The sequence below is a fragment of the Leopardus geoffroyi genome, chromosome A2 (assembly GCF_018350155.1).
Source record: "Leopardus geoffroyi isolate Oge1 chromosome A2, O.geoffroyi_Oge1_pat1.0, whole genome shotgun sequence".
Classification (NCBI taxonomy): Eukaryota; Metazoa; Chordata; class Mammalia; order Carnivora; family Felidae; genus Leopardus; species Leopardus geoffroyi.
Genome location: NC_059331.1, coordinates 151,552,582 through 151,579,494, shown reverse-complemented (window position 1 = coordinate 151,579,494; position 26,913 = coordinate 151,552,582). Strand labels below are relative to the sequence as shown.

Below are 26,913 nucleotides of genomic sequence, written 5' to 3'. Positions count from 1 at the left end.
CAGGAGGAGGCACCTTCCCACTAAGTGGAGATAGACCCGTAATCCTCTCCTTCATCACTCATGTAAAGCTTCTAGTGTTCAGCCCTGCCCACTGACTCCCCCAAAACCATAGGAAAGGTCACTATCCAAAGATGTTGATAATTTTCACCCTTTCACAGGTGATAAGAGAGCTAGATTTCAAAAGCAGAAGTGAGAATTACACTGGAGAGTCTGTGTAAAAAACACTGTTGACTGAATACCCAGAGTGAGAATGTCAGAAGCTGGAGAGAGTAATGAGATTGACATTGAGGGGCTAGTCGCCCCCAAAATCTCTAGCCCCTACCAAGCCATTATACAATCATAAAGAATTTTCTGGGCTATAAAAACTGTCTAATTAATCATCAAATCAGTAATGCCTCTGGGTCCAGTCCGCCTGAAAATCGGGAGGCAAATTAGATGACTCCTGGTGGTTCCTTTCAGCGCCCCTCCCCCCCACATCCCTGACCTTCTGGAGTCTAAGAATTGCATTGGGAATGGGTGTTTCCTCCTTTCTTCTTATTGTATCACCTGTGTTCCTGCAGAGCTCTGGCCTCTCCACATGGATTGGGCACCAGATGTTGTCTCTGAGTAGCCTCCCACCGTGGGCCATCACCCTGTTGGCATGCATCCTGGTGTCCATTGTCACAGAGTTTGTGAGCAACCCAGCCACCATCACCATCTTCCTGCCTATCCTATGCAGCCTGGTGAGTGGGACGGGGCTCCCAGGTGTCCAGATGGGCTCCCCCGGGCCCAGGGAGCAGTTCCATGGCTGCCCCTCTCCTCTGGTCATTGCCATGGCCTTCACTGACTGGTGCTCAAGCCATAGTTTGGAGATGACGTCTTTCAAAGAGCCACAGAGAAGTAAATCAGTAAATTAATAGATTGTAGCAAGGCTTCTAGGAAATCCTTTCCGAAAGACAGGATTAGTTTTGAGGCAGTTCTGAATGGACAAAATAACTTTAAAACCCTAAGATTCCAATTCCTCACCATCATCGAATTTCTTTCTGTCCTAAGACGTAACAGGAGGGCAGGAGGAATAACTACAGAAAATGGAGGCAAAATGCCCCCAGGAGCACATTCAGCTGTAAAGACCGAGACTGCAGCTCTATCATCACCACCTCCCCCCAATCTCTCTGTCCAGGAGAGTCTGAGAATTGAGGGCAATGTCAGCCTTAGCCCCACGGTCTCAGAACAGTCTGTTACTGATGGACCAGGGGAGAAGAGCAACTGCCAGGTCTTAGCCTGGCTGAGCAGCGCCCAAAGTAACGCCCCAGACACGATGCCGCGTCTGTCCCATTCACGGGCTGCAACCTAGAAAACAAAGGCTCCTCCCCATCCCCCACAAAATGACATCTTTCAGCTCTTTTTAACCCCAAACTACCCCCGGTCACTCTCTCTGCTCATTGCTCAGATGTCTCCCTCTGTCACCTGTGTGAGCACGGGAGGGCACCCAGTCAAAACCCCTCAACGACGAGGGCAAGGCCATGGGTTCAAATCCCACGCAAAGCAAACATCTTACTTAGAAAAAAAACAAACAAACAACCTTGGTTCTGCGCCCCAAGGATGAAGGACCCCCACTCCAATCAAAGCAGCTTATTCATGAGATTTGAGCTCGAAGGATGAATCTCTCAGCTAAGGAGTAAAATTAGACCAGCCCCAAGAAATGAAACATCCCTTCCAGGAGGGAACTTAAGGCCCGTGTTTCCATGGGGAGAGAGGGAGCAGCATGAGCCCATTTGGGTTGCCCAGCACTGTATGCCCTTGAGGGTAGTGATTTAACTACCCCCAGCGCGCGGTCTCCAGCCAAGGTTAGCGAGCACCAAACCATCATTGAAAGCGTGCCTGCGATGCTGAGCCCAAGAAACGCCAGCATAATCTCGACGCTAACGTGTCTGTGAATTCTCTCCTCTCCTAGTCCGAAACGCTGCACATTAATCCACTCTACACCCTGATCCCAGTCACCATGTGCATCTCCTTTGCAGTGATGCTGCCCGTGGGCAATCCCCCCAACGCCATCGTCTTCAGCTATGGGCACTGCCAGATCAAAGATATGGTGAGTCGCGGCCGCCCCCTTCCCGCCAGCCCCGGCAGCCGGGAGGACTTCTCCTGAACTTTATCATTTTGTGGCAGCGCCTGTGGTCTGCCAACACCCAGTGCGGTGTGGTAGAAAGAATGGTGCTGGTAAGAAGGCTTTCGGTTGGCCCACAGGCACCAAGAATAGCAACCACGTCCTCTGCCACCCTACTCTGGGAGACAGTGGGTACACGGACAGACAAAGCTGGGACAGACACGAGACGCAGCCCAGTGGGATGAGGCACGAGTCTTTGCCTCCGTTTCTTCACTGGACCAGCAGGCATGTTCATTCAAAAAGCTGCGGGCTTACTCATGGGAGCCGAGTGGGAGACATCACAGGGGCCCAGGGGAAAGGGACAGGGACGACGGCGCAGGGCCTCACCAATTCTTTTTCACGCGAGTCCAAACTCGTTCTCCGCGGCCCAAATGGAGGAAAGGAAGCAAGAGCTCCAGGCCAGGAGCAGACATTCAGATCCTTTTCAGCTTTCAACCCGCTCACCTAAGCGCTCTGTAATACTTCGGGGAAGGGAGGTCACCGCCATCCCCCCCCCCCCATCTCTTACTGCACGACCCTGTCTGCTCAAGAGAGTTGAGCTCGGCCCCAACTCTCTTGTCCCCCCAGCTAACTCTCCCGGGTGCCCCCACCACTCAGCCCATCCCCCCGCACCTTCTACCCTGGAATCGAGTGATCAGAGACCGCGCCTTTCAAAGGCACCAGGTGACAAGAAGCGAGCTAGTCCTGGGCGCTGACTCGAGATTTCAATTTCCTCATCTTCTAAAGGTGGGGGTGCCAACCAAATGTTCTACATGGTTCCTTCTAAAGGATCAGCCCCTTTAGAACCTGCCCCCTCTGCTAGGAGACAGGGGCGGCCCTCCACGCCCAAAGCCCAGGGGGCAAGGCCGATTAATACGTCCAGGGCCCTGCCCACAAAGCAGGGAGCCAACACATCTAGTCACTTGCCTGGAACCATCTCCTCACAGCTTTCCCAACTTAACGCCAGCCCTCCTTACTGTACATTTTTCCATCTGGCCCTGGCTCGGCCATCCATCTTGCCCCACACCCCCCCTCAGCCTGTGAGGCTCAGTTCCGTGGCAGGAACGGGAGGGCTGAGTCGTGGAGGCGACATCCCCTTAGCGGAAAGAAGCAAAACTAGCTCGCCCGTGTCACTCTCCCGCCGAAGGGCTGAGCAGAGGCAGCCGACCTGGTTCTCCACGTGAACCCCACGTACACAACCTTCCGGAGGCCGTTCCTTTGGGAAGGAAAACACAGTTAACAGTGGCAAAGGCTTTGTAGAACCTGGCCTCTCCTACGGGTCCCCCTATGTATCAGCACGTTAAAGGTTCCGAGAAGTTCCTGCCTTCATGCACTTCCCTATCACGCGGGCCCCCTGCTTGGCGTGAGTCTTAACAAACGGAGACCTGGTGTTCCAAGCACACACGTGCCAGGCCTCCATTTGGGAGTGGCGGCACTGCAGGTGGAGACGGTTCTAGTGGCCCCTCCCATCCTGCCACGCTCCCAAGACACCCTTCGAGACAACACTACGGATCCCAGGCAGCGACTGCGACTGCGACAGACCAGCGCCAACCCTTGGGCGGGGGGCACAGAGGAGCACCCGGGGTCTGTGCTGCTGCCCGCTCAGTGACTTGGGTGGGCTTGGTTTGTGTCCTACAGGTGAAAGCTGGCCTGGGGGTCAATGTCATTGGCCTGGTGATCGTGATGGTGGCCATCAACACATGGGGAGTTAGCCTCTTCCACTTGGACACTTTTCCAGCCTGGGCTAAGGTCAGTAACCTCACTGATCAGGCCTGACACAAGCGGGCACACAGCCCAGCCAGAGGAGCTACGAGCGCCGAACAGAATCTGACCAAGAAAGCCGCCAGGAGCACACAACCCCCACCAGAAGATTCCACAGCCTGCCACCTCAGGTGACGAGCAGGAAGCCTCCGATGCTGGGACGTTAGTGCCTTCTTCTCCGCCCTCCTTCCTCAGCACTGTAGTTCAGGAAAACCTAGCACCGTTCTCACGTCCTGTATCTTGGGCTCTCCAGGTCTTTCTGAGGACAGGAAGAGCAGAAAGGCTGACTCAGTCGCCCCTCAGAGGCTAACTAAGCCTCACAAACTAGCCTCGCTGGCCTCCATGTTATTCTTAATACCTTAACCCCTTTTTAGGAGTTGGAGGAGAAATCAAATCATCCCACCTGTGTAGTCACATCTCCTCTTTCGGAGGAAAATCTTCCCCCGGAACTTTCTCCTCAGCGTTTCTATCCTAAGTTCTTACCACAAAAGGGCGATCTTGGCAAGTCCTCTTTGTGGCGATCAGTACTCTCTCCTCACTACTCTGATTCCCTTCTAAGCAGCTCCCTTCAATGGCTTCTCTTTACCCTTGGCACCAAATTCCCATCAAGAAATAGTGTCCCCCTTTAGAAAGAGGCTTGTACTGTTCTCTTTGTCCAAGGAAAAGGAAGTAGAGACAGAAGACACGCTGAAGTCAGTACAGGTATCCCCGGCTTTTCAAAAGTTCTCGTTACGCCACTTTGCTTTTACAAAAGACCCACGTGAGTACCTGTTTTCGCTAACCGGAGGAAAACTGAAGAGGATTTTCGGATTTCTGAGAAGAGTCCAAGTAGTGTTCAGTGGTTTTGCGGCGAGCCCTTCGAGGGGCAGTGCGCAACCTGAGCAACTGGAGTGGTGCCACTGGGCCGCCTCCCGGGGAACTGCACCCAGCGTCTCTGCACGGCGCTGCCAGAGCTGCGAGCTGCATCTGCGAGCGTCTGTGCTGTATGCCCATTTACTTTGTGCACCCGTCAGCAAGAAGTTCCTAAGGTATCAGGGAAGCCTAAGAGAGGTTATTGCGGAGGTCTGGAAACGCTCAAATGTCTTTCCATATAAATTAATGGCAATTGCCTCTTCGCTTTATGTCATTTTGACTTACGGAAGGTTTCACAGGAATTCTCTACTTTTGGAGAGGGGGGGGGCACCTGTCTCTCTCTTTGCTTTCCACTAATCATCAATACCACTGCATTGGTTGAGCTGGGAGGGAGAAAAAACTTCCCTACCTGTCTTATTAAAAAGGCCAAAACTATCATTAAGACCACAGTGCTATTAGCGATATCTGACTGGCTTTCTTTTGGATGTAATGAGTAGTTTGTTCTTGAGAAAGCAAGTACAGAAGGCCTCACACACCAGCCACTTCCTACAGGGAGCCCCTTGAGGGGAGAGACGTCTTCTGTCTCTTCAAGTCCCCTGCAACTCATACAATATAGTAAACTAACTACCTAATAAATGTTTCCTGTGAGAAAAAATCACTTTGGAAATCAAGGCCTCCTTCTTCCTCTTGAAAACCAGGCCGTTTTCTCCATGACAGATGTTCCTGCTCGATGACTGGATATAGCTCCCAATCCCCCTGGCTTGGAGACATTACACAGTTCTGATTTCTAGCACCAGTTACTTGCTAAGTAGGTCTTACTGGAAAAGGTACACCCTAGAGCTGCTACATTGTTTTACTTGATTTTAAGTTATTACTGACAGCATGGGCGGTTTCCCCACAACAGTAACTTATCAGTGAAGTCGCTCTCTTAGTTTATCAAGGGTCTGTGAATTATAACATTTCTTTTGTGCCGGTCAGCACTTGCACGAAACCGACAGGATTTAACCGCGGATATTACTGCTTCTTCTGCATCAATGAGCTTAGGCCACATTATGTGACTAGTATGAAAATAAAGACCTCCTGAGCCCAAATAAAATCCCAGTGTAATATACGCTATGGCTGCTTTGATGGAATCTGCATAGTTCTCTTGCTATGAAATGTTCAGAAGAGGCAGGGTGTTAGCGTATCGTCATGGCTGCCAAAGTGTCAAATGTCAATTACAGAACTTAGACCCCAAGCCTCTAGGTCAGACAGTGAGAAAAAGGTGCAAATAAGAAGATTCCAGGAGTATAAACAAGTAAAAAGAGAAAGAAGCGTTGACTTAGAATTAAGCTGACCTGCGATCTCGCGGTCCGTGAGTTCGAGCCCCGCGTCGGGCTCTGGGCTGATGGCTCAGAGCCTGGAGCCTGTTTCCGATTCTGTGTCTCCCTCTCTCTCTGCCCCTCCCCCGTTCATGCTCTGTCTCTCTCTGTCCCAAAAATAAATAAACGTTGAAAAAAAAAAAAAATTAAAAAAAAAAAAAAAAAAAGAATTAAGCTGACCTGAATCATTGGCCACCGTTGAGCGTTTGAGAACCGCACTCACTCCTAAAGGGGAAGCAGTGCCGCTCCCCACGGCAGATGCTGCCGGAAGCTTCCAGGAGCCAGTGCACTCGACTGGCCAGTTGAGAAAGAGCATTTATTTCAGTCCGGTCTACTGACCGTTCTGAAAAGCAGCACTGTTCTCCTCTCCCAACATCAGAGATCGGGCCATCCAAGACTGCTCATTCCAGGGACAGGAAAGGTCAGAAACTACCGACCCCTTGTCATCACTGAGGGATACTAACTAAAGGCTCTCCTGAGTAGTCTCTTGCAAATATGTTACAATTTGACTTTTATCTTCTAACATCACAATGTTAAAAAGAAAGCAGTAAGTGACCACCTTACACCTGCTCGTTTGATAGATGACTGAGAAACAGAGACACTTCACTGCACCTTATTTTCAAGTCAATTACGTATCAAACTTGCTTAACTGCCTTTGGAAATTGCCTTTGAAATTCCTTTTAGTCACCCACGAAAGACATGGTACACAATCTTTTATGTTAGCATTTACATGGCAAAGACTCGTGAACCACCTTTTAGTAAAGAAAACACAGCTAGTTTTCCCTCCAACGTGAGAATAGATCTGTTTCTTCAGCTGAATACTAAATCACGTAGTTGGCTTCACACTTAGGGGCCACGTTTGCAAAAGTACATCTAAACACTAGAATCACTCTCAGTATATAGCAAGATGTTCAAACCGTTAGAACACAAAGGCGAGAGACCAAGTACACGTGTAACCCATCCCGTGGCTGCCCTCACTAAATGAATTCTTAGCACAACTGCCCAGCAATTTACATGGTGACTCGTCCTGATCTTTTACAATTGCACATGCAAAAATGATGCAACCACATGGCACCTTGCCTAAGGCCTTACCACAGGGGCAACGATCCACATGGGCCCGCGCCTCAGGTTTTGCAATGCCCCACCCTGTGCACCTTCCATAAAACCTCACCGTTCCGGTGTTTCCCAGCACCTTGTAAAAAAAAATGTATTTGACGAAATATGGCACATGGAGATTCAGAAAAGGCATAAACACGAAAATCTGAGTGTCACGAGCTCCCCTATTACACCAGGCAAGATCTCCGAATATTTTCCCTTTGCCACCCTGTGGCCTTCCACAAGGCCCTAACGGTCAGTAGGGAAAAAAGCACTCATTCACGAGGAAGGAATGGAAATGCTACGTGCAAAGCCCAAGATGGGCAGTTTAAGAAAAAGCCTCATTTGCTCCAGGACAGTCTGTAGAGTTCCTTCAGGGGGACTAACAGAAAAAGCATTAAAAAGGCAGGAGACCTCAGCAGAAAAACAAACACCAGCCTTGTATCTAGGGACTGTACTCCGTGCAAATGAAAACATGCACGTGCACATATGCTCTGTGAACTCGTATGCACAGACAGCTAGAGAAACCACACGCTGTAACTTCCTCTACCGTCCTACAAATGGAAACTGAAAAAATGGCCCTACAAATGGGCTAGAAAAAATGAAATCGTCGGGGCGCCTGGGTGGCGCAGTCGGTTAAGCGTCCGACTTCAGCCAGGTCACGATCTCGCGGTCCGGGAGTTCGAGCCCCGCGTCGGGCTCTGGGCTGATGGCTCAGAGCCTGGAGCCTGTTTCCGATTCTGTGTCTCCCTCTCTCTCTGCCCCTCCCCCGTTCATGCTCTGTCTCTCTCTGTCCCAAAAATAAATAAACGTTGAAAAAAAAAAATTTTAAAAGAAAAAATGAAATCGTTCCTCTAAATCAGCAGCAGGTCTCTGCTCAATTGCCTAAAACACCAAATCACTAGAAAAGTCCACTGAAGACATCAATGGCAACTTCAAATCCTGAAATATTTAACACCCCTTTTGATGATGTTAAATGAGGTTGTTTGGGTTTTTCTCTCCCTTTGTTTGGGAGGATTGCGGTTTAAGGATAAACTTGTCAGGTCCAATGTCTTTATGAAGTTCCCAACATCAACCCTGAAGTCATATTTTGCACACGTGAGTAATCTTCCTTTTACGATCAAGTATGGCAAGAAGTTTTCTTAAGCCACGTTGACAGAGGAGTTTTCCAACATTTTTAAAAGGAGAAGACGAGTATGTCTTGCAGGGACTCTTCCCATCCCTCTGAGGGTGTGTGAGGCAAGAGTCCCTGCGTGACAACACTCAGGGAACGTGACTCTTAGTGGCACAATCACAATGGCTGCACCCCTCACTCGCGTTACAAAGTTTCAACTACACCCCAACATCTGTGATGGTTCTGGGCTCCTCCTCTAGCTCAGTGAGGATAATCTTACCTGAGAACTCCAGCCCCTTTACACTGCTCCAAGAACCTAACTAGAAGAGGGTATCTGAACGGGGAGCACGGAGGCAGCCGGTATTCACTGAGGAGCAGTTTATATGGTGAAGGCAAACGCAGGAATGGATTTGCTGGATGGCTCCCCACCAGTAAGCGAGGGGAAGAGTCACTCCTGAGGGAAGCCCTAAATCCCAATGTGCTTGGTTTACAAGGCGTAAGAGAGAGAGACCTAATCTCCTAACATTTAAGTTACCTTTCTAAGCTTGTGGCATTTTGCATACCCTCAAAAGCGGTAAAACTTTATCCTTCAAGGCTGTATTTCATTCTGCTAACAATTCAGTCATTCAAGATCAAATCTTACAAGCCAGGAAGTGTGATCAAGGTAGATATTCTAGATTTTCATCAGCAACCAGGAGAGCGACCACAGAGTAATGACAAAGTTTGCATGGTTCATACACTGGTTCCAAAAGCAACTGCAGAAAAATAAAGTATTGTGACCAAAAGCAGCGTGTTTGGGCCAGTATCTGTTATTTATTGGGCAATTTGCAAAGCACTGTGTAACACATCACGTACATTATCTCACCTGTTTCTCATGTGAGCGTATGAGGTAGATATTGCGTCCACATCTTACAGAGAATACAACAGTGTCAGAAAAATAAGACGCTTGCCCATGATCTCACTCCTAGGGTGAAGTCACACCATAATATGCTGTTTTCACGCCACCTGTATCACACGCCAGAACAAGCTGCCACGGATAAAACCTATACCCATGTACGAGAGATCCTCGTTTTCAAAGAGAAAACAGAACCTTTTGTCTTATAGTCACGCAGTACCAATGTCATCACTGCCTGAATAAAGGTGTCTCTAAGTTGGTCTTCCAGTTTACAGATTCTGCTAAAATTTCTTCAGAAATGGCATTATCAGTGAGCTGCCCAACAAGTCCCCTAAGACAAAGCACACAATCAAATGAGACTTTATAGTTAGGGTAAATTACACTTTTAGGATTTAGCTTACAGCCATACTCCGCACAGATACGTATAATAACTTTAGGTTCAAGGTCATCACTGTAACAGCAAAGGACAGGAACCCTAATGTTCATCAGTAACAGATTAAGTAAGTTATGGTATATCCATTCACTAGAATCTCATGGAGCCAAAGGAGGGAAACAGGTTCCTTGTTTCTTACATACTGATACGGAATGATCTCCATTTAAAAAATAAAATAAAATAAAATAAAATAAAATAAAATAAAATAAAATAACATAAAACAAAATAAAATAAAATAAAAGGCCAGGGGTGAACTCAATACAGTTTATCATTTGTGTAAACCTCCCCTCCCTCCCCCACCACACACATGTATTTGTTTAGGCAAAGAATCTTCCTCAAAGTATACAGGAAACTTGACAGAGCCTGCCTCCAGGAAGAGGAACTAGTTGCTGATGGACAGGAGTGGGAGAAACTCTTTATTCTGAATCACATTTGTATCTTGACCCATGGGAAAAGTGAAGTATTCAAACATTTTCTTGACCAAAAAAAATGGACTAATTATACATTTGACAAATTACAATGGTGATTTCTTTCTTTTCTTTTTTTAAAAAAAAATTTTTTTTAAACGTTTATTTATTTTTGAGACAGAGAGAGACAGAGCATGAATGGGGGAAGGTCAGAGAGAGAGGGAGAGACAGAATCTGAAACAGGCTCCAGGCTCTGAGCGGTCAGCACAGAGCCCGACGCAGGGCTCGAACTCATGGACCATGAGATCATGACCTGAGCCAAAGTCGGACGCTTAACCGACTGAGCCACCCAGGCGCCCCTCTTTTCTTTTTTTTAAAGAGCAAGGGAGCAGCAGGCAGGACAGCAAAAGAGAGACTGTCCACCACAAGGCGATGGTGAGGGGCTATAGTCACAGTAGGGCGGAGTAAGGGAGTATGAGGACTGATGGAATTCTCCCTTTTTCGGTGATCCTTAGAACTGCACCTAGCTGTACGTAGCCCATCGGTCAGTTAGGGCCTATGGCTTAATGAGTCCGTTTGCGTGCTCACTGTGGGCCCTTCTGCCTTGTTCAGGTTTCCACTGCCTGTTGCCGAAAAGCGGCCTCTATGCTCACCCCCCACCCCCATCAATAATGGAAATATTTAGCATTTGGGTGGAGGTCTCATCTTCAGTAGCTTCTCCCTGCTGAATGAGGAACAGAGAGATGTCTCTATCAATGGGTCAACATACAATGGTGATTTTTTATTGCAGGGAGAAAAACAAAAACAAAAACCCTCAAAGTTTTCTTATGAGAATTACTATAAAGTTATAATGTAAATACATTTTTTTAATGTGAAAAGGCATAATATTTCCTTTACAGACAAGTTATCATTTATCCATCATGTAACATCAAATGCACCTATAATCCCTTAAAACAGGAGGATTCTTTTGAGAGAAAAGTGTCGAATCAAAGACATCATTATGGAAAAACATGCATACTTGACTGAATTTCACAGAGGATAAAGGCCATTATTTTACATATTTTTAAACTCACTAGTTCCTGACAGGGTTCTCAGGATATAGTTTCTCAGCCAATGTAGCAAATCAATTAATGATTAAATTAGCAGCTATAGAGCTGCCTGATAACTGTATACAGTAAGTGGATAATTCAGGAGTAAAGTGGCTTCTGGACTTTAATTTTAATTACCGTGAAACAACATAATTTACTAACAAATGTTTAAACACCCATTATAATTGTTAGACTGTGAAATCTGATCAGCCATACAAAACTCATCAATTTTTCTTTAGAAAACACTAGAAACCCCAAAGAATAAAGAAGAGGTTATGTTTACTAATCAAGCACCATAATTCCAGTCTCAGGCCGTCCCAAGTGGCTGGAAGGAGGAAGGGAAGGGGGGAGGATGTTGGAAAAGGGTAGTTCTGAATGCGAAGCCTCAACTGTTGCTCTCAGGCAGCATAGAATCTAGCAGAGAGGAAGACTGCTGAGGCTGAAATTTAAAACAAAAGCTTTTTGGTTCAGGTGATAAGGAGGCCTCAAGAAGAGCAGAATCGGTATATCCAGAAAGCAGTGCTGGGTCCGCCTCATGAACTAGGGGGTTTCTTCTTGGCATCCAAGTCCTTTTTAATTTCTTCAAGTTTTTTAGCCAGATTTGGTATCTTTAAAGAGAAAAAAGATGATTATAATTTTGCAGCTACCTAATCGATACTCTTTTACTTCTCTTCCTCCTACAACAAAGGGCTGTTGTTAAGTCTTTATTTTCCTCTGAAAGCGACTTGGCCTCATGGCTGCATAAGAAGGATCTCGAAGCTGTAAACTGAAGTATGTTCCCTCCTCAGAAGCTAAATTCTGACTTCTACTTTTATATACTCACTGACCACCTCAATCCACTGCCAAATAGAAGTTGTGCATACGAACAATAAAGGTGATATAAATTACTAAAGTTCCTGCCTAGAAAACCATGTAACTCAAGTGAAGGTTGACAAAGAATTTCTTTTGTCACACTAATAGCTTCACCACAGACAAATCAAAAGTTAATATATTTCCCTTCCTTCCCTCTTCCCACCTCTTCCTTCCTTTCCCTCTCTTTAAAACAACCTTTCCAGAGGCCCCATGTATGGGCAGTTTTGTCACCTGCTTTTCCACTTCCCCTTCTATAAAATGAGTCTGATATAACTGAAAAGATGATCCAATTACTCTTAAATTTCCACTTATCACATAATTGTCCACAGAACTATATAAGAAGACTCTAAGTCAGTAGTTAATTCTTCTGGGCTAACCAGCACAGCTCAGGATCATAAGACCATCTAAATTGATGAGATTTAGCCCTCTTGTGGTGATACGGAGGACAGATGCTTTTGTGAGGTATATTTTTCAAACAGCAGAAAATCCTTCTACAAAACTCAGGACGTTTTCCCGAGACCTACGGACTTCACTTACGCTGGAAGGCATGCCTGACTTCAACAAAGACAAGTCACTACAAATTACGGGAGGACACAGATATGGTCACTTACGTCATAGTTCTGGGCCAGATACATTCCAACCACGTTGCCAAAAGTAAATCCAAGCTGAAAGAGTAGAACAGGAAGAGTTACACTGGATACAAAGTTCTGTGCCACCTGATACCAAACCAAACTATAAAGACAACAGTCTAAGGAGCTCAGGACAGTTAACGACCCCCGTGTCCAGCCTAGGGCTAGGTAGTGTGAGACTGTTTCCTTCTGTAAAATAACATAGAAATACTCTCCCAAAACGTTAAGGAGCATACAGAAGTGAGAATAAATGGTAGCACTGAGCAAATCTACCCTAGATTCTCCCTGTCCCCTCACAACCTCCATAAACACTTGACTGTCAGTTCTAGAAACCCAAGCCAAAGTGATGACTTTGTTGTTGAAAGCAATTTGTTTTTTGTCTTTCTTTCTTCTTTGGTTTGTTACTTCTTGTTACATTAAACGAAAAATATCTGATTAAAAAAAGTACTCAGCTAAATGGTAGGATCTTAGAAAATGAAGAGATTTGCACAGTTCAATCTCTTCGTATTTCAAGTCAGGGGCGGGGGGGACTTATTTCAAGTAGTGAAGGGACTTTTTCAGGGTCATTCACAACAAAGAAACACAGAACAACCTAAATTAGATTCACACTCACAAACAAAGATATATCATGAGAGAACAGCATAGGAAACTCCAACATCCAACCGAGAGCACTCTGCCTGGATGGGACCTAATGGGCAGAGCACTTCCCACCTATGGGGAGCACAGGTCCCCTCCCCAGCTCTTTCTCAGTGAGAAGAGACAGGCATGATTTTAGAGAACTATAAATGTTTAACCCATTGGGTGACTGGTTTCTTCAACAACAACAACAAAACCATTTCATGAAAACTTAAAGCACTCCATTGACAATAAAAGAACCAAAGCTCCTTAAACTCTGAGTTCTAATGATGATCTGTAATTCCCTGGGTTTTTTTCCTCCAACAATTAAGCCCCTCCAACGGGACACCTAATTTCTAATTTCATAAATTCAAACTGGCATCTGGTTTTTCTTTTTTTCCCACCATTTTCTATAATCAGTGTTGCCCCTATTCAATACACAGCAGAGGTTAACAGAAAAAGTGTGGCACTTACCACCACCAGTTCTAAATGGTGTGATCTGACCTTGTCTTCAAGTTAGAGATATATATGGGGAAACAGAATACAGCCTTACTGAGCTTTAAACACCAAAAGCACACTTTAAATTGGTTTGTTGTTAGTTAAATTAAGCATAAATGAGCCTATCCAATCTCTAATCATAGACCAATTTTCTAATAATTTGATTAATTAGACACATCTTGTGAAAACATAGTTTTACCAAGGTGGTACCAAGAAGCAAAATGATTTTTTTTTTCACTTCTGTGCATTGAAACCAGATAGAGGTTTTCCAAATCCGGAAAGAGTATTAAATTTACTTAGAAGATGAGAAAAAAAAATCAAATGAAAATTTTAGCTCTAACACCAAGCAACCAAGCAGAGGAAACATAAAGTTGCAAATTTTCAAGAAAAATAGAGTTCTGATTCTATCACTATCTAGCTGTGTATCTTTAGCTGATTTGTTTCCTGATCTATAAAACATGATATTAGCAATGTTCCTTCCAGCTCCAACATTTGAGGATTCCTGGTTCTTACCCTGTGTGTCTCAAAATAAATATGGCATATCTAATGTGGTTTCCTTTTGGCAAGGTCACCAGCCATTAGGCACGTGAAAAAATAGCAGTTATTTTAAAACACAACACAAAACAAAAACTATGGGCTTCTAGACAAGTCATGTCCAATTCCAGTTTCAGAATACTGCCCAGTCTATCACTGGGATGTTGTAAAATTACATACATAAGAGAAATGTCACATAATAAGAGAAATGTTTGAGGGGCGCCTGTGTGTGGCTCAGTCGGTTAAGCATCCAACTTCGGCTCAGGTCATGATTTTGTGGTCCATGAGCTCAAGCCCCGCCTTGGGCTCTGTGCTGACAGCTCAGAGCCAGAAGCCTGCTTCAGATTCTGTGTCTTCCTCTCTCTCTGCCCCTCCCCTGCTCATGCTCTCTCTCTGTCTCTGTCTCTCTCTTTCTCTCTCAAAAATAAATAAGGATTAAAAAACAATTTTTTTAAAAAGAAAAGAGAAATGTTGAGGGGAATGCATGAAGCCAGAAAAGCAATTATATGTTCTTCATGGGATGCTCAACAGGCAGGTTTACACAGAAAAAAAATTAATAAGAAATATAAAAACATAAAATCTCAATCTGAGCAATGGTGACTCATTAATCTGACAAAGTTAGATTGGAGCCAGATTACAGAAGGTCTTGAATGAATCTGAAACCTCTTTGCAGGCCAAGATTGCTTAACTTCATCCAGGCCAAGACCTGGCTGCCTTGCCAGGAGTCCATCCAGATGGCTGTATGCCACCCCCATGGTGCCCCCTCCACATCACTGGTCCCCCATTGTGTTCACTGCAGAGAAGAGAAGGTAGTGCAGGGAAAAGAAAAGTGACGGCGTCCCAAGCTTGACACTAAATGAATTACTATTACATCCTTTCTGCAATCATCTTGAGACTTTAGGAATATGTAGCTTCTTCCCACAAGCACATTGGAGACAAAAAAATGGCAAAACACCAGGGATCTAGGGACAGAGGAGTGACATGAGCGAATTGGTCAAAGGACAAATGGGTGGGAGGAAAAGGCTGCAGCGAAGAATCAAGGAGGGAAGTCCAGACCGGCCTGGGTCCCCACACATTAGAGGAGACAGCATGTCCCTGCTCTATAATTACACCTTACACTTAGAACCCACGTCCCTCCACAATCCCTTACCCACAATTCTGAAACTCAAACTCTACTCAAACTGTTTCACTGTAACTCATTTGGCAGCAAAATCACACCTGACCTGAACTGATATGAGACTATTTATAGTCTCTCTATCACATTCAGTGTGGAAACTCACTTTTTGCTACAGAAAAAGCAATCTTTAAACATAGGATCCTGCCCTACACCCCACTGGAGAATAGGCGTAACAGGAAATATTTTAATGTATGTCATAACAGAGGCTATCCCAGAGTGCTACTGGGCTGTTAAGTAACAAAGTATATGCAGCTTAAACCTTTCTAAAATCTTAAAAACATCTCCCAATACATCTGGTCCCCAAAGGTTTTGATTAAAAGATCAAAGACCCTTACATACTGAATGTACATTCATATTCAGCCCTGTGAAAGGATTATAAAATGTCTCTACACTCTCAAAGAGTTTGTACGATGTATAGGAAGAAAAGCTACATATAAACAAAACACTTACAGAACAACTGAAGGCAACACCCAGTACAGGACCTTGACTGTAACAGAGGCAGGACAAACCAGAACTGGGTCATGCATTAAGTGGCCAAATGAATGACAGAGAAGTGATTCTTCTAAGAAACTATATCTGAAAGAGATCAAGGTACCTCAACTTGTTATTACAGTCTCTAATTATGCTGAGAAAGTGTTATCTTTTAAACTGGGAAGGGAACTGAATGTGGAGAATCAAGGCATAAAATATGAAGATGTGATACCTAAGAGAAACAGGATTGATTAGAAGATGATCTGAATTTAGAAATAGAAGTTAAGTATGGAGACTTGGGTAGGGCTGGCTGAGGGACCTCAAGAAACAGGCCAAGGAGTTTAGTTCGCATGCGATCTTGGTGGAACACCAATGGCTACCCTCTACCAGCAGCAACGTGATGAAACCACTGCTTTCAGAAGTATTCAACCAGCAGCTCTACACAAAAAAGGCTGAATAATGAGTAAGTGCAGGTCATGGAAGGCCCAGATTCGTGTGGCAGCAGAGAGGACAGAAGGAAATGTGACTGAATTGGTTTTCTTAAAAATCAATGATGATCCCCCAAACAGGTTCTTAACTATAGAGAACAAAAAGATGGTTACCAGGGAGGAGGTGGGTGGGGGAAATGGGTGAAATAGGTGAAGACTCAGAGTGCACTTACCTTGATGAGCACTGAGTATTGTACAGAATTGCTCAATCACTATATTGTATACTTGAAAGTAATATAACACTCTATGTTAACTATACTGGAATTAAAAAATGAATAAAAACTTAAAATAACAATAATAAAATAAAAATCAACGGTAAGCAACAAAACAGAATGGACAGTCCAGGAAAACCTTTTACATTTATGGTCAAGTGATTTTTTAAAACCTATTTTTAATTTTTTTTTTTTTTAAGTTTACTTTGAGAGAGACAGAGATAGCGCGAGTTGGGGACGGGCAGAGAAAGGGAGACAGACTCCCAAGCAGGTTTCATGATGCCAGCGCAGAGCCTGACATGGGGCTTGACCTCACAAAGCCACAAGATCATGACCTGAGCCAAAACCAACAATGGATCACTGAGCCACCCAGGCACCAAGTGATTTTTAACACAGGTGCTCATACATTCAATAAACAATGCTAGGACAACGGAATATCTACATGCCGAAGAGTGAATATGGACCCTTACCTTACATCATAAACAAAAACTATCTGAGAAGGGTCAAGATCTAAATGTGAACGCTAGAACTATAAAACTCTTGTAAGAACACACAGGAACACATCTTCAAGATCTGCATCAGGCGATGGTTTCTTAGATATGACACCAAAAGCAAAAGTGACCAAAAAAAAAAAAAAAAAAAGATAAATTGGACTTTATCAAAATTAAAAATGTTTGTGTTTCAAAGAATACCATCACGAAAATGAAAAGACAACCCAATAGAATGGAATAAAATATTTGCAAATCACTTATCAATAAGGGACTTATATCTAGAATATAAGAATCCTGGTGACTAAATAATAAAAAGACAACCCAACTTAAAAATCAGCAGAGGATTTGACAGTCACTTCTCCAAATCAGAAAGATACACATGAGCAATGAGCACATGAAAAGATGCTCAATGTCACTAGTCATCAAGGAAATGCAAATCAAAACCACAATGAAGTGCCACACTGTGCCCACTAGAGGGACTTTAGTAGAAAAGATGAACAGGTTTTGAAAAGGATGTGGAGAATGTGGAACGTTCATCGACTGCTGATGGGCATGTAAAAGGGTACAGCCACTTTGGAAACCAGTTTAGCAATTCCTCAAGAAGTTGAGCAGAGAGTTACTGTATGATGCAGCAATTCTACTTTAGGGTACATATGCAAGAGAAAGGAAACATACATCCACACAAAAACCAGCAGACAAACGTTCACAGCAGGATTACTCATAATAGCCAAGTTACAAACAACCGAAGTGCTATAAACGGGTGAAAGGATTAACAAAATGTGGTATATCCATACAACATAATATTATTCAGCCACAAAAAGGAATGAAGGACTGATTCACACTGCAACATGGATGAACCTTGATATCATTATACTGAGCGAAAGGCAGTCGGAAAAGACCACTTATTATATGACTCCACTTAAAGGAAATGTCCAGAATAGGCAAATCCATAAAAACACAAAATAAACTATCGGTTGTCCAGGGCTGTGGAAGAGAAGAATGAGAAATGAATGCTAATGAGTATGCAGTTTCTTTTTGGGACAATGAAATACTAGATACAAAATTAGATAGCCGCACAACTCTATGAACATACAGAAAAACAAAAACAAAAACCAAACCAAAACAAAACAAAACAAACCACTGAATTCGGGGTGCCTAGGTGGCTCAGTCGAATGAGTGTCTGACCTGGGCTCAGATCATGATCTCCCGGTTCGTGAGTTCGAGCCCCACATCAGGCTTGTCAGCCCGTCAGCCTGTCAGGGCAGAGCCCACTTTGGATCCTCTGTCCCCCTCTCTCTGCCCCTCCCCGGCTTGCGCTCTCCCAAAAATAAATAAATATTTTAAAAAATATATTAAACGTCAATAAGATGTGGTAACATATCAGCCACATGGGATAAAACAGGAAATCAAAGACAACTTCAAGGCTTCCGGACTGGACAAATGTTTAAAAAGAATGGAAACGTTACAGTGAAAAAAATGAGGACCACTGCCATCACCTGGTGGCTCTGTATATGAACCCCACAGCAAAACAACTCTTTTTTTATGTAAGGACACATAAGCAGGTTAGTCACAAGGGTGCATCAACATCAAGAAGCATGAAGTCTTACAAACAAGTAAGCAAGCTCCAAAGCAATCTGACTCTTATCATCTGCTGCTCAACCCCTTCCCCAATCAGAAAGTTACGTCTGTCAGCACATAAAGCTACAGTTTTGACCTGAGGATGACACCTGGCAGTAGCCCGGACTGAACACTACCCAACAAGTCTGAAAGAGGACTCATCAAATCACATTTTCCAACCCAAGTTATGACACGGAATCTGAACCATCTCGTATTTACTGACAAGGGTTTCAGAAACCTAAAAGTAATCTCATTAAAAATAAATAATAATAGGGGCGCCTGGGTGGCGCAGTCGGTTAAGCGTCCGACTTCAGCCAGGTCACGATCTCGCGGTCCGGGAGTTCGAGCCCCGCGTCGGGCTCTGGGCTGATGGCTCAGAGCCTGGAGCCTGTTTCTGATTCTGTGTCTCCCTCTCTCTCTGCCCCTCCCCCGTTCATGCTCTGTCTCTCTCTGTCCCAAAAATAAATAAACGTTGAAAAAAAAAAAATTTAAAAAAAATAATAAATAAATAAATAAATAAATAATAGAAATAATCTCATTTTATTTAGCAAATGTAGCTACAACTAGCATTCAAAAGGATACCCAAAAATATTTTATGGTCTCAGATGAGAAAAGCTACACATTGACAATAAAACCAAAAGTATACATTATCTAGCATTAATAAAAGATATGCTGATAATTTTCTCAGTTTAAATTATTTTTTACATATTTTTTAAATGTTTTTTTACTTATTTTTGAGAGAGAGAGTACACATGAGCAGTGAAGGAGCAGAGAAAGAGCGGGGGACAGAGGATCCAAAGCGGGCTCCAGGCTCTGAGCTGTCAGTACAGAGCGCTATGCGGGGCTCGAATTCACAAACCAGGAGATCATGACCTGAGCCGAAGCCAGACGTCCAACCGACTGAGCCACCCAGGTGCCCCAATTTTTCAGTTTAATCTACACACCTAGAGAACCTGTCTGAAGACTGCTCCATTTCAAGGAGGCAAGAAAAAAATCCACCTTTCTGTACCTTAGTCTTTAAACATTTAAGACTTGTTGTGGAGAAATTATCAACTGTGTTTCACAGCTGCTGCAAGTAATAATAAAACCCACACTCTATCCATTAAAACAAAACTCTGCTGAGGATATAACCTATGGCTTCTCTACTGCAACCACAGAGAAGTGCATTTTTAAGACGTAAGCTAGATTTTATACTCAATAATTTTCCTTAGAGAAAGAAGGGGCGGGGCGGGGGTCGCGGGGGGTGGGGGGGGGGCGGCTGTTAATTCTTCCATTGAGCCAGTAAATTAAATTGGGACATTCATGAAAAGTTAGCTGTAACATTCTGGAAAGAGGTCTATCAGGTAGAACCAGTCTGCCTGTTCTCAAAGAAGCTGATTCATATATTCAAGTATCTTATGAATATCTGAGAGAAGTCATCAGGCAAAAGAGGAATATCTAATTAAATAAATGAAATAAAATAGTATTGCCTAAGTGCCATGTGCTTGGGAAATCTAAATATAAGGCATGCTGCTTCTTCCCCTGGAATTGATGGTCTACTCTAGAAAGACAAGACTAAAACGCATGAAGGTGCAGTGAACAAAACAGAGTGCATCACCAAATGATGGTCTGAATGGGCCACATAGTTTAAGTGCTTCCTATCAGAAATCTAATGTCATCTGTATGAACACATTAAAGGAGAAAAATCACTTGATCACCATATGGGTAAACAGCATGACAAAATTCAAGAGACAATCATAATAAAAACTCTTAAACTAGAAATAAAAGAGAATTTCGTTAATCTGTAAGGAAATATCAGAAACACATCATACTAAAACCTCAGAAGCATTTTCACTAAAAGCAGAAAAAAAAAAACTAGGATACCCACTCTTACTACTACTGGAAGCCCTAACTTGATTTACGGAAAAAAATTGGAAAAGAGCACAAAATTGTCCTTGTTGCCTTCAATGGAGATGAGACTGCCTTCACAGTATGGCATTCACTGATTCACTTCCAAGTGAATGTACAAACTATGGGAGTTAAAAGATAAGGAAGACTGCTAGATACAAAAATCAATACACCAGGGGCACCTGGGTGGCTTAGTTGGTAAGGCGTCAGACTCCTGATCTCGGCTCAGGTCATGATCTCACGGTTCACAGGATCGAGCCCTACGTCAAGCTCTGCGCTGACAGCGTGGAGCCTGTTTGGGATTCTCTCTTTCTCTCTCTCTCTCTCTCAATAAATAAATAAACATTTAAAAAAAATCAATATACCCAAATTAGCATTTCTATACATCAGCAATGAATTTGGAAATGTAATTTTAAAAAGGATGCCACTCAGAACAACTGAAAAGTACCTGGAAATATACATATAAAAAACAAGGTACAAAGACTATTATTGAGAAGATAATAAAACATTGATGAAAGGCATACAAAGATGTAAATTAATGGGGAGATGGATCCTAACTGTGTCAACATTTCAGGAGCTTAAGGTAATAAAGAAAGCTCATGGAAAAAGATGGGAATTGAGCCATTAAGAATAGTTGGGGAAGGGGGAGGCAAAAAAGAGGACAAAGGGAAAACCGTATGGGAAGGTCTGATAGCAGGAAGGTCCATAGGTTGGTCCAGATCAGTAAGATAGTCTATTCAATCAAAAGCAAAGGAGATACGTTGAAGGGCAATAGGAAGGGAAAATGGGGTCAGATTAGCAAATCTTGAAAATCAAGTGCAAGTGGTTACTCTTTGATATGGAGGGACATAAAGACCATTGACAGTTTCTGAGTAGATGAAGAAGACAAGACTGGAGGATTACTCAGGCAGCTGCAAGGGTGGACAGAACACCAAGGGCATCAAAGGAAACGTAGAAGTAGAGAAGGCAGCCTTACTTTTCTAAGGCTGATCAGACTGGATGGAGGGGCCATGTTTCAAAACCAACCAACCAACCAACCAACCCCAAACTAGACTATTCAGGGAAGGCTAACCAGCATGAACCTGAAATCATACAAAATGGATGGAAGAATCAGAGATGTTTAGTCTAAAGACAAGACTGATGGGGGTCAGGGGATAGAGAAAGGTACCAAGGTAATGCTGTTCTGATATGTGAAGTGTTGTCATGTGAGTTAGAACTGCTCTTTAACACCAAGAATAGTGTAAGATGGTGACCAAAAATGACAGATCCTCTGAGGAAGTAGTGAGACTATTCTATTCATTAATTTTTTAAGTTTATTTATTTATTTTGAGACAGAGCACAAGCAGGTAAGGGGCAGAGAGAAGGGGAGATAGAACGCTTAACCAACTGAGCCACCCAGGTGCTCCATAGTGAGCCTATTTTAACGGGAGGTGACAAAACATACACCAGACATCCCGTTAGTAGTGGAGACCAAGTGTCAGCATGTTAAACCACATAACCTACAATCACTCCTCCAACTCAAAACCCACATTCCTACCCCAACTAGGCTGGTGTAACTAGTGCAAAGGCAGAGTAAAAAAGACCTACTCTACGAACTTGGCAGTGGGGAACATAAAGATGGAACTTTCGTAAGGTGAGTAATGAAGACCCAATGGCCTAAAACAATAGCTAATGTTTACTGAGTGCTTATTGTGTGCAAGGTAGCATTCTCTTTTTCATGAATTAGCTCATGCTCCTCACAGACTTATAAAGCAGGTACTATTACTGCCCAGTTTAGGTTGGGGAAACTGAGGCACGGAGCAGTTAAGGAACTCGCCCAAGGCTACACAGGGACATTTATGTGCTAGGCATAGCTGCTAAAGGATATGGAGAATGAAGGAGAGAAACAAATCAAAGATTATGTCAGCATTTCAAACTTGAGAAAGGGCTGGAGAAGAGAAAGAAGTCAGGTGTGGGGCATGGGTTGCAGGGTGGGGGATGGAAGAGGCAATGGGTCCAGATGTGTTGGACCTGAGACAGAGGGTAGGAAAAGAGATGCTGAGCAGACAGTTGATGACAGTGAACTGGAACTCAGAGAAAGGGACGCAAGGTAGTCCGGGAAGCAGCAAAGAGGAAAGGTGATGTATGACAAGGAACACACTCCCTGAGGGTGGGTGTGAAGAGAAGAGCAGAGTCAGGGACTGAGCCTTGAGAAACACCTAGAAACCAAAAGACAGGAAAAGCAGCCAGTGCCAGCAGGCGAGATTAGATAGGACCATTTCCCGGCTGCTGCCCCAAGATACTGTTCCCCTCAGCCCTGGGAGGGGCCAGCACCAGAGTCAGTCGCCTTCACTCTGTGCATGCCCTTCCCCAAAAATAAAGCCACGTGTGTTTCTAGTGTTAAAGAATGTAGGACAAGGAAGGATCCAAAAGCCAAGAGATGGGGGATTGAGGAGGAGGTGATTAAGAGCACCAAGGGCTGCCATTTCGAAGGTAACAAGGGCAATCCATGACCCCGGGAAGAGCACCGCAGGCAGGGCACGCAGGGCTCCCGGCGGTGCCCATCACATCAGGCCTCCCCCAAAAGCCTCAGAAGTTTCCTTACAACAACTGTGGCTGAACCTACTGCGATCAAGGAAGCTACTGCGTTAAAGGGAAAAGAGGCAGCAGGACCACGGGAACAAGTTTTTGGGACTGGGATGATCGGCGAGTGTTTTAATCCACGGAGGAATGGACAACGAAAGGAATATAAAAGCAACACAGTCGGGTGCAGTGGTTTTCAACTGGTGTTCCAGGAAGTGACAACTGTAGGAAACGTCTTGGAGGGTTCCAGAATGTGCAATGACCATGCACAGGTTTAACTTTGTATCCATTTCATTACTTCCAAAACTCTTCCCATCACCTACCTTTCTGAGGGTAAACGAGTCCCCATTTTTAGGACCAGTTCCAGCGAGAAACTGAATAAATCTGAGTCCTTATTAAGTGTCGGTTAACACACCTTCATGTGTTAACTCATTTTTAATCCTCACAACAAAGCCATGAGGTAGGTTCCCATTTTCATATGGGGAAACTGAAGCACAGACAATTTAAATAACATACCCAAGTTCCCATAGCTTAAAAACGATGGAGCTAGGTAGGGTTCGAGCCCAGGCGTCTGACTGCTTAAGCACCAGGACAAGATGGCTGGTCACAGGTTAAATGCTCGAGGACAACTTAGGGATCACCTGCTTCAACCCGCTGTTGTTGTTGTTGTTGTCGTTTTAAGTAGGCTTCACATCCAGTGTGGAGCCCAACGCGGGGCTTGAACACATAACCCTGAGATCAAGACCTGAGCTGAGATTAAGAGACCGACACTCGACTGACTGAGCCACCCAGGCACCCCTCAACCCATTTTATAAATAAAACGGCTAAAAGCAAGAGAAAGACTTGCCCAAGTTCAGAGACTTAGTGAATCATTCGACAGAAGTAAAATCAAGGTGAAAAGTAATACTATCCACATCTTTCAAAAGATGCGATGAGGAGATGGGAGAACAAGGGGGCAAGAGAGCATCCGCGTTCCAGTTACTTCCGAGCTAGGAATTTAACGGACGGATGCAGCATCTCTCCTTGAATGCTGAGAATTCTGAATCCTCAAATCAGATACATGCATATTTATACACAGCAAAATTTATTTCAAAACCAAATAAATTCACTCTGCAAAAGCACTTATGAAGTATAATGGAATCAATAAGCTACAGCTGTAGAAGTCTCAATGCTATCATCTTACACTTTGGGGCTGATACTGTTTTTTTTTTTTTTTAATTTTTTTAAATGTTTATTTATTTTTGAAAGAGAAAGAGATAGAGCACAAGCAGGGGAGGGGCAGAGAGAGAGGGAGACACAGAATCTGAAGCAGGCTCCAGGCTCTGAGCTGTCAGCACCAGAGCCCGATTCGGGGCTCGAACTTGTGAACCGTGAGATCATGACCGTGAACGGAAATTGGATGCTTACCCGACTGGGCCACCCAGGCGCCACTGATACTGTTTTTAACCTTTGTGTTTCCTACAACTAAATGACAGTAATTATTTCTATTGCCCCCTAAACTAACACTAGTTAGGACACTGGAGAAACTTCCAGAGGCAAAGGGTACAGCCCTGTCCTGGTTGGGCAGTTTATATCAAGGATACCTCTTTTCCACCTAGAGATTTTAAAAATCAATTACCATCTAAGAAAGACAGAAAGAAAGACAGAAAGAAAGAAAGAAAGAAAGAAAGAAAGAAAGAAAGAAAGAAAGAAAGAAAGAAAGAAAGAAAAAGAAAAGAAAACCCAAACAACGCACTTTTTTATTCCCTTTAATAAAGAATACAGCATGTGGGAAAGCATCTTCTCACCAGGGCACCGAACGTGTCCACCAGGAAGACAATGGAACACCTGCTTCTTGTCAGAACCAGAGGTTGAAAGCATCAAGTGTGGAAGGCTCAAAAACTTGGAAGAGAGACTTTCACTTGGAAATGTTTGGCGAGACGTCCTGAAACCTTCACCGGGCAATCTTTGAAATACACTCAGCGTCGCCAGAAAACCAGTTTTCAACCGAAATAAAGAGCCAGGAGGTAGAATTTATTTGCTCATAGTAACACTCATTTTCCCCCCAAAATGAGCACTTTGGAAGAGTTGCTTGCACACCGGGGTCTGACTCACGCCAGCAACCAACCATCCTCCAAGTCTGGAAGCTCTAAAAGGCCTGACAAGGTCCCCTCCCTCCCAGCCCCCAAGCCTCTAACTCCGACCTTGTGTTTCTGCGCCTCGTGGGGTGGCTTACTAATTTAGAGTTTATTCCTGGCCCTCCCCGCCCTCTTCCGTTCTCAAAAACCCAACCAGCAGGGCTCTCCGGCAGGGATTGGGGTGCGGGGGGCGGGGGGCAGAAGAGGGGAGGCCGCGAAGTCATTAAGGACCCCAGAAGCTTTAACACCACGATTACACAATCCGCCGGGACGGCCCAGAAGTGGCTCTGAAAATGCCTGCTGACGCCTCCAAGTTCTGGCGTGACTTGAATGACTGCAGAACAAGTACGGCAAAGGGATGGGCGCCCGGCAGAAACAAAACCCCGCAGCCCACCCCGACAGGCGACGAGCGGGCGCTGCGGGGACGCGGACCCACGCGCACACCCCTACAGCCCCGCAGCCCGGCCCCGGAGCCCTCGAGGGCCCCGAAGTCACCCCGGGCCCCTGCGGGGAAGCTCCACTCACCAGAAACTGGAGCATGGTGTCCGCGAGGAAGGAGCGAAGGGCGGCTGCCGCTCGGTGGGCCCGTCCGAGCCTGCGTCTGGGGCGGAGGGCGGAACCCGCCGTGGGCTTCCGGGTCACGCCCGGCCCCGCCCGCGCCTCCCGCCTCGCCTCGCCTCGCCCCGCCCCTCCGCGCCCCGCCCCACCCGCGAGCCGCTCGCGGCGCCCCCTGGCGGAGAGCCCCAGCATTACCGCCTGAACTGGCCGGCTGGTGAGAAGGCCGAGGAGGAGCAAGTCCCAAGTCCCAGGCCTGGCTGGATAGTTTTGGTCGTTCATATGCCGAGACGCCAGTCCCCCAAATCCCGCTTCTGGAAACGTGGGTCGGGCCCCGGGATCTATACTACTACCAGCACCCCGACGATTCTGATGCACTTAGGCTTAGGACTCCCTGAACTGCAAGGAAGGCAGGAAGCCATCCCTAGGTGCAAAGCAGAATCCGAGCTTTTGCAACACAATATACCCGGTCCTCATGCAGAAACCATGGAGGGGAGGAGCGCTGTACTTTGCAAAAGGGCCGCATGTATGCTATGGAAACTGCAATGAGCACCTATGAGAGAGGTTAGGTGCTTAAGTTGGAGGCCTTTGGAGCCTGACACAACTGTGTCCAATTCATGACTGCCTTCGCTTCCCGGTTACTTAACCTCTTTGAAGTTCGCCTTCCTTCTCTGTAAATGGGTCTAATGCCAGCTCCCTTGCTGAATTGTGGGAATCAAGTGAGACATGAGGGATCAATAAATACTTGTCATGTAAACTGGTGAGGCCAGTGAGCTCTAGGAGACCTCTCCCCATCCTGTCTCCACACAGAGCTTGCCCTATCATATTATGAGCCACCTCTCGCTCCTGGTCTTTGAAACCCTCAACAACCTCCCTTAACACGTACTTACAAAGGATGACCACCTTTTCTCTCTGCTCTCAACCTTCAGAACTCACCCTTGTCTATTAAGCAGAACTCTTGTTCCAAACTATAACAAAACATACTAGTTTTAACCCTATGGAGTGTATGATAGAGATACAGTGGACAATGATGAGGAACAGGAAAGCGATCAGGAATTAAGAAGCATTTTCTCTCCA

The 26,913-nt window shown here is 44.9% G+C and overlaps 2 protein-coding genes across 4 annotated transcripts in view; one reads left to right on the top strand and one right to left on the bottom strand.

Annotated features, from left to right (window-relative positions):
* Positions 1–5,396, top strand: part of SLC13A4 (solute carrier family 13 member 4) — a 45,007-nt gene extending 39,611 nt beyond the window's left edge. For all 3 annotated transcript variants that reach the window (XM_045495779.1, XM_045495777.1, XM_045495780.1), the window contains 3 exons: positions 561–722; positions 1,934–2,071; positions 3,764–5,396. In XM_045495779.1, the coding sequence (XP_045351735.1) occupies positions 561–722; positions 1,934–2,071; positions 3,764–3,901 (438 nt within the window). In that variant the 3' untranslated portion in view covers positions 3,902–5,396. The remainder of the gene's footprint in view (positions 1–560; positions 723–1,933; positions 2,072–3,763) is intronic.
* Positions 5,397–9,101: 3,705 nt separating this feature from the next.
* Positions 9,102–25,936, bottom strand: STMP1 (short transmembrane mitochondrial protein 1). The gene is made up of 3 exons (XM_045495782.1): positions 25,807–25,936; positions 12,595–12,648; positions 9,102–11,739 (listed from the first exon to the last, which is right to left on the bottom strand). Exons 1-3 carry the CDS (start codon positions 25,819–25,821, stop codon positions 11,665–11,667), a joined length of 144 nt encoding a protein of 47 aa, XP_045351738.1. The 5' UTR covers positions 25,822–25,936; the 3' UTR covers positions 9,102–11,664.
* Positions 25,937–26,913: the final 977 nt, after the last annotated feature.

Bases quoted from the DNA above. Each gene is read 5' to 3' on its own strand.
- STMP1 (XM_045495782.1), bottom strand. The intron at 11,740-12,594 runs GTAAGTGACCAT...TTCTCTTTAAAG, and splicing joins ATCTGGCCCAGAACTATGAC to ATACCAAATCTGGCTAAAAA.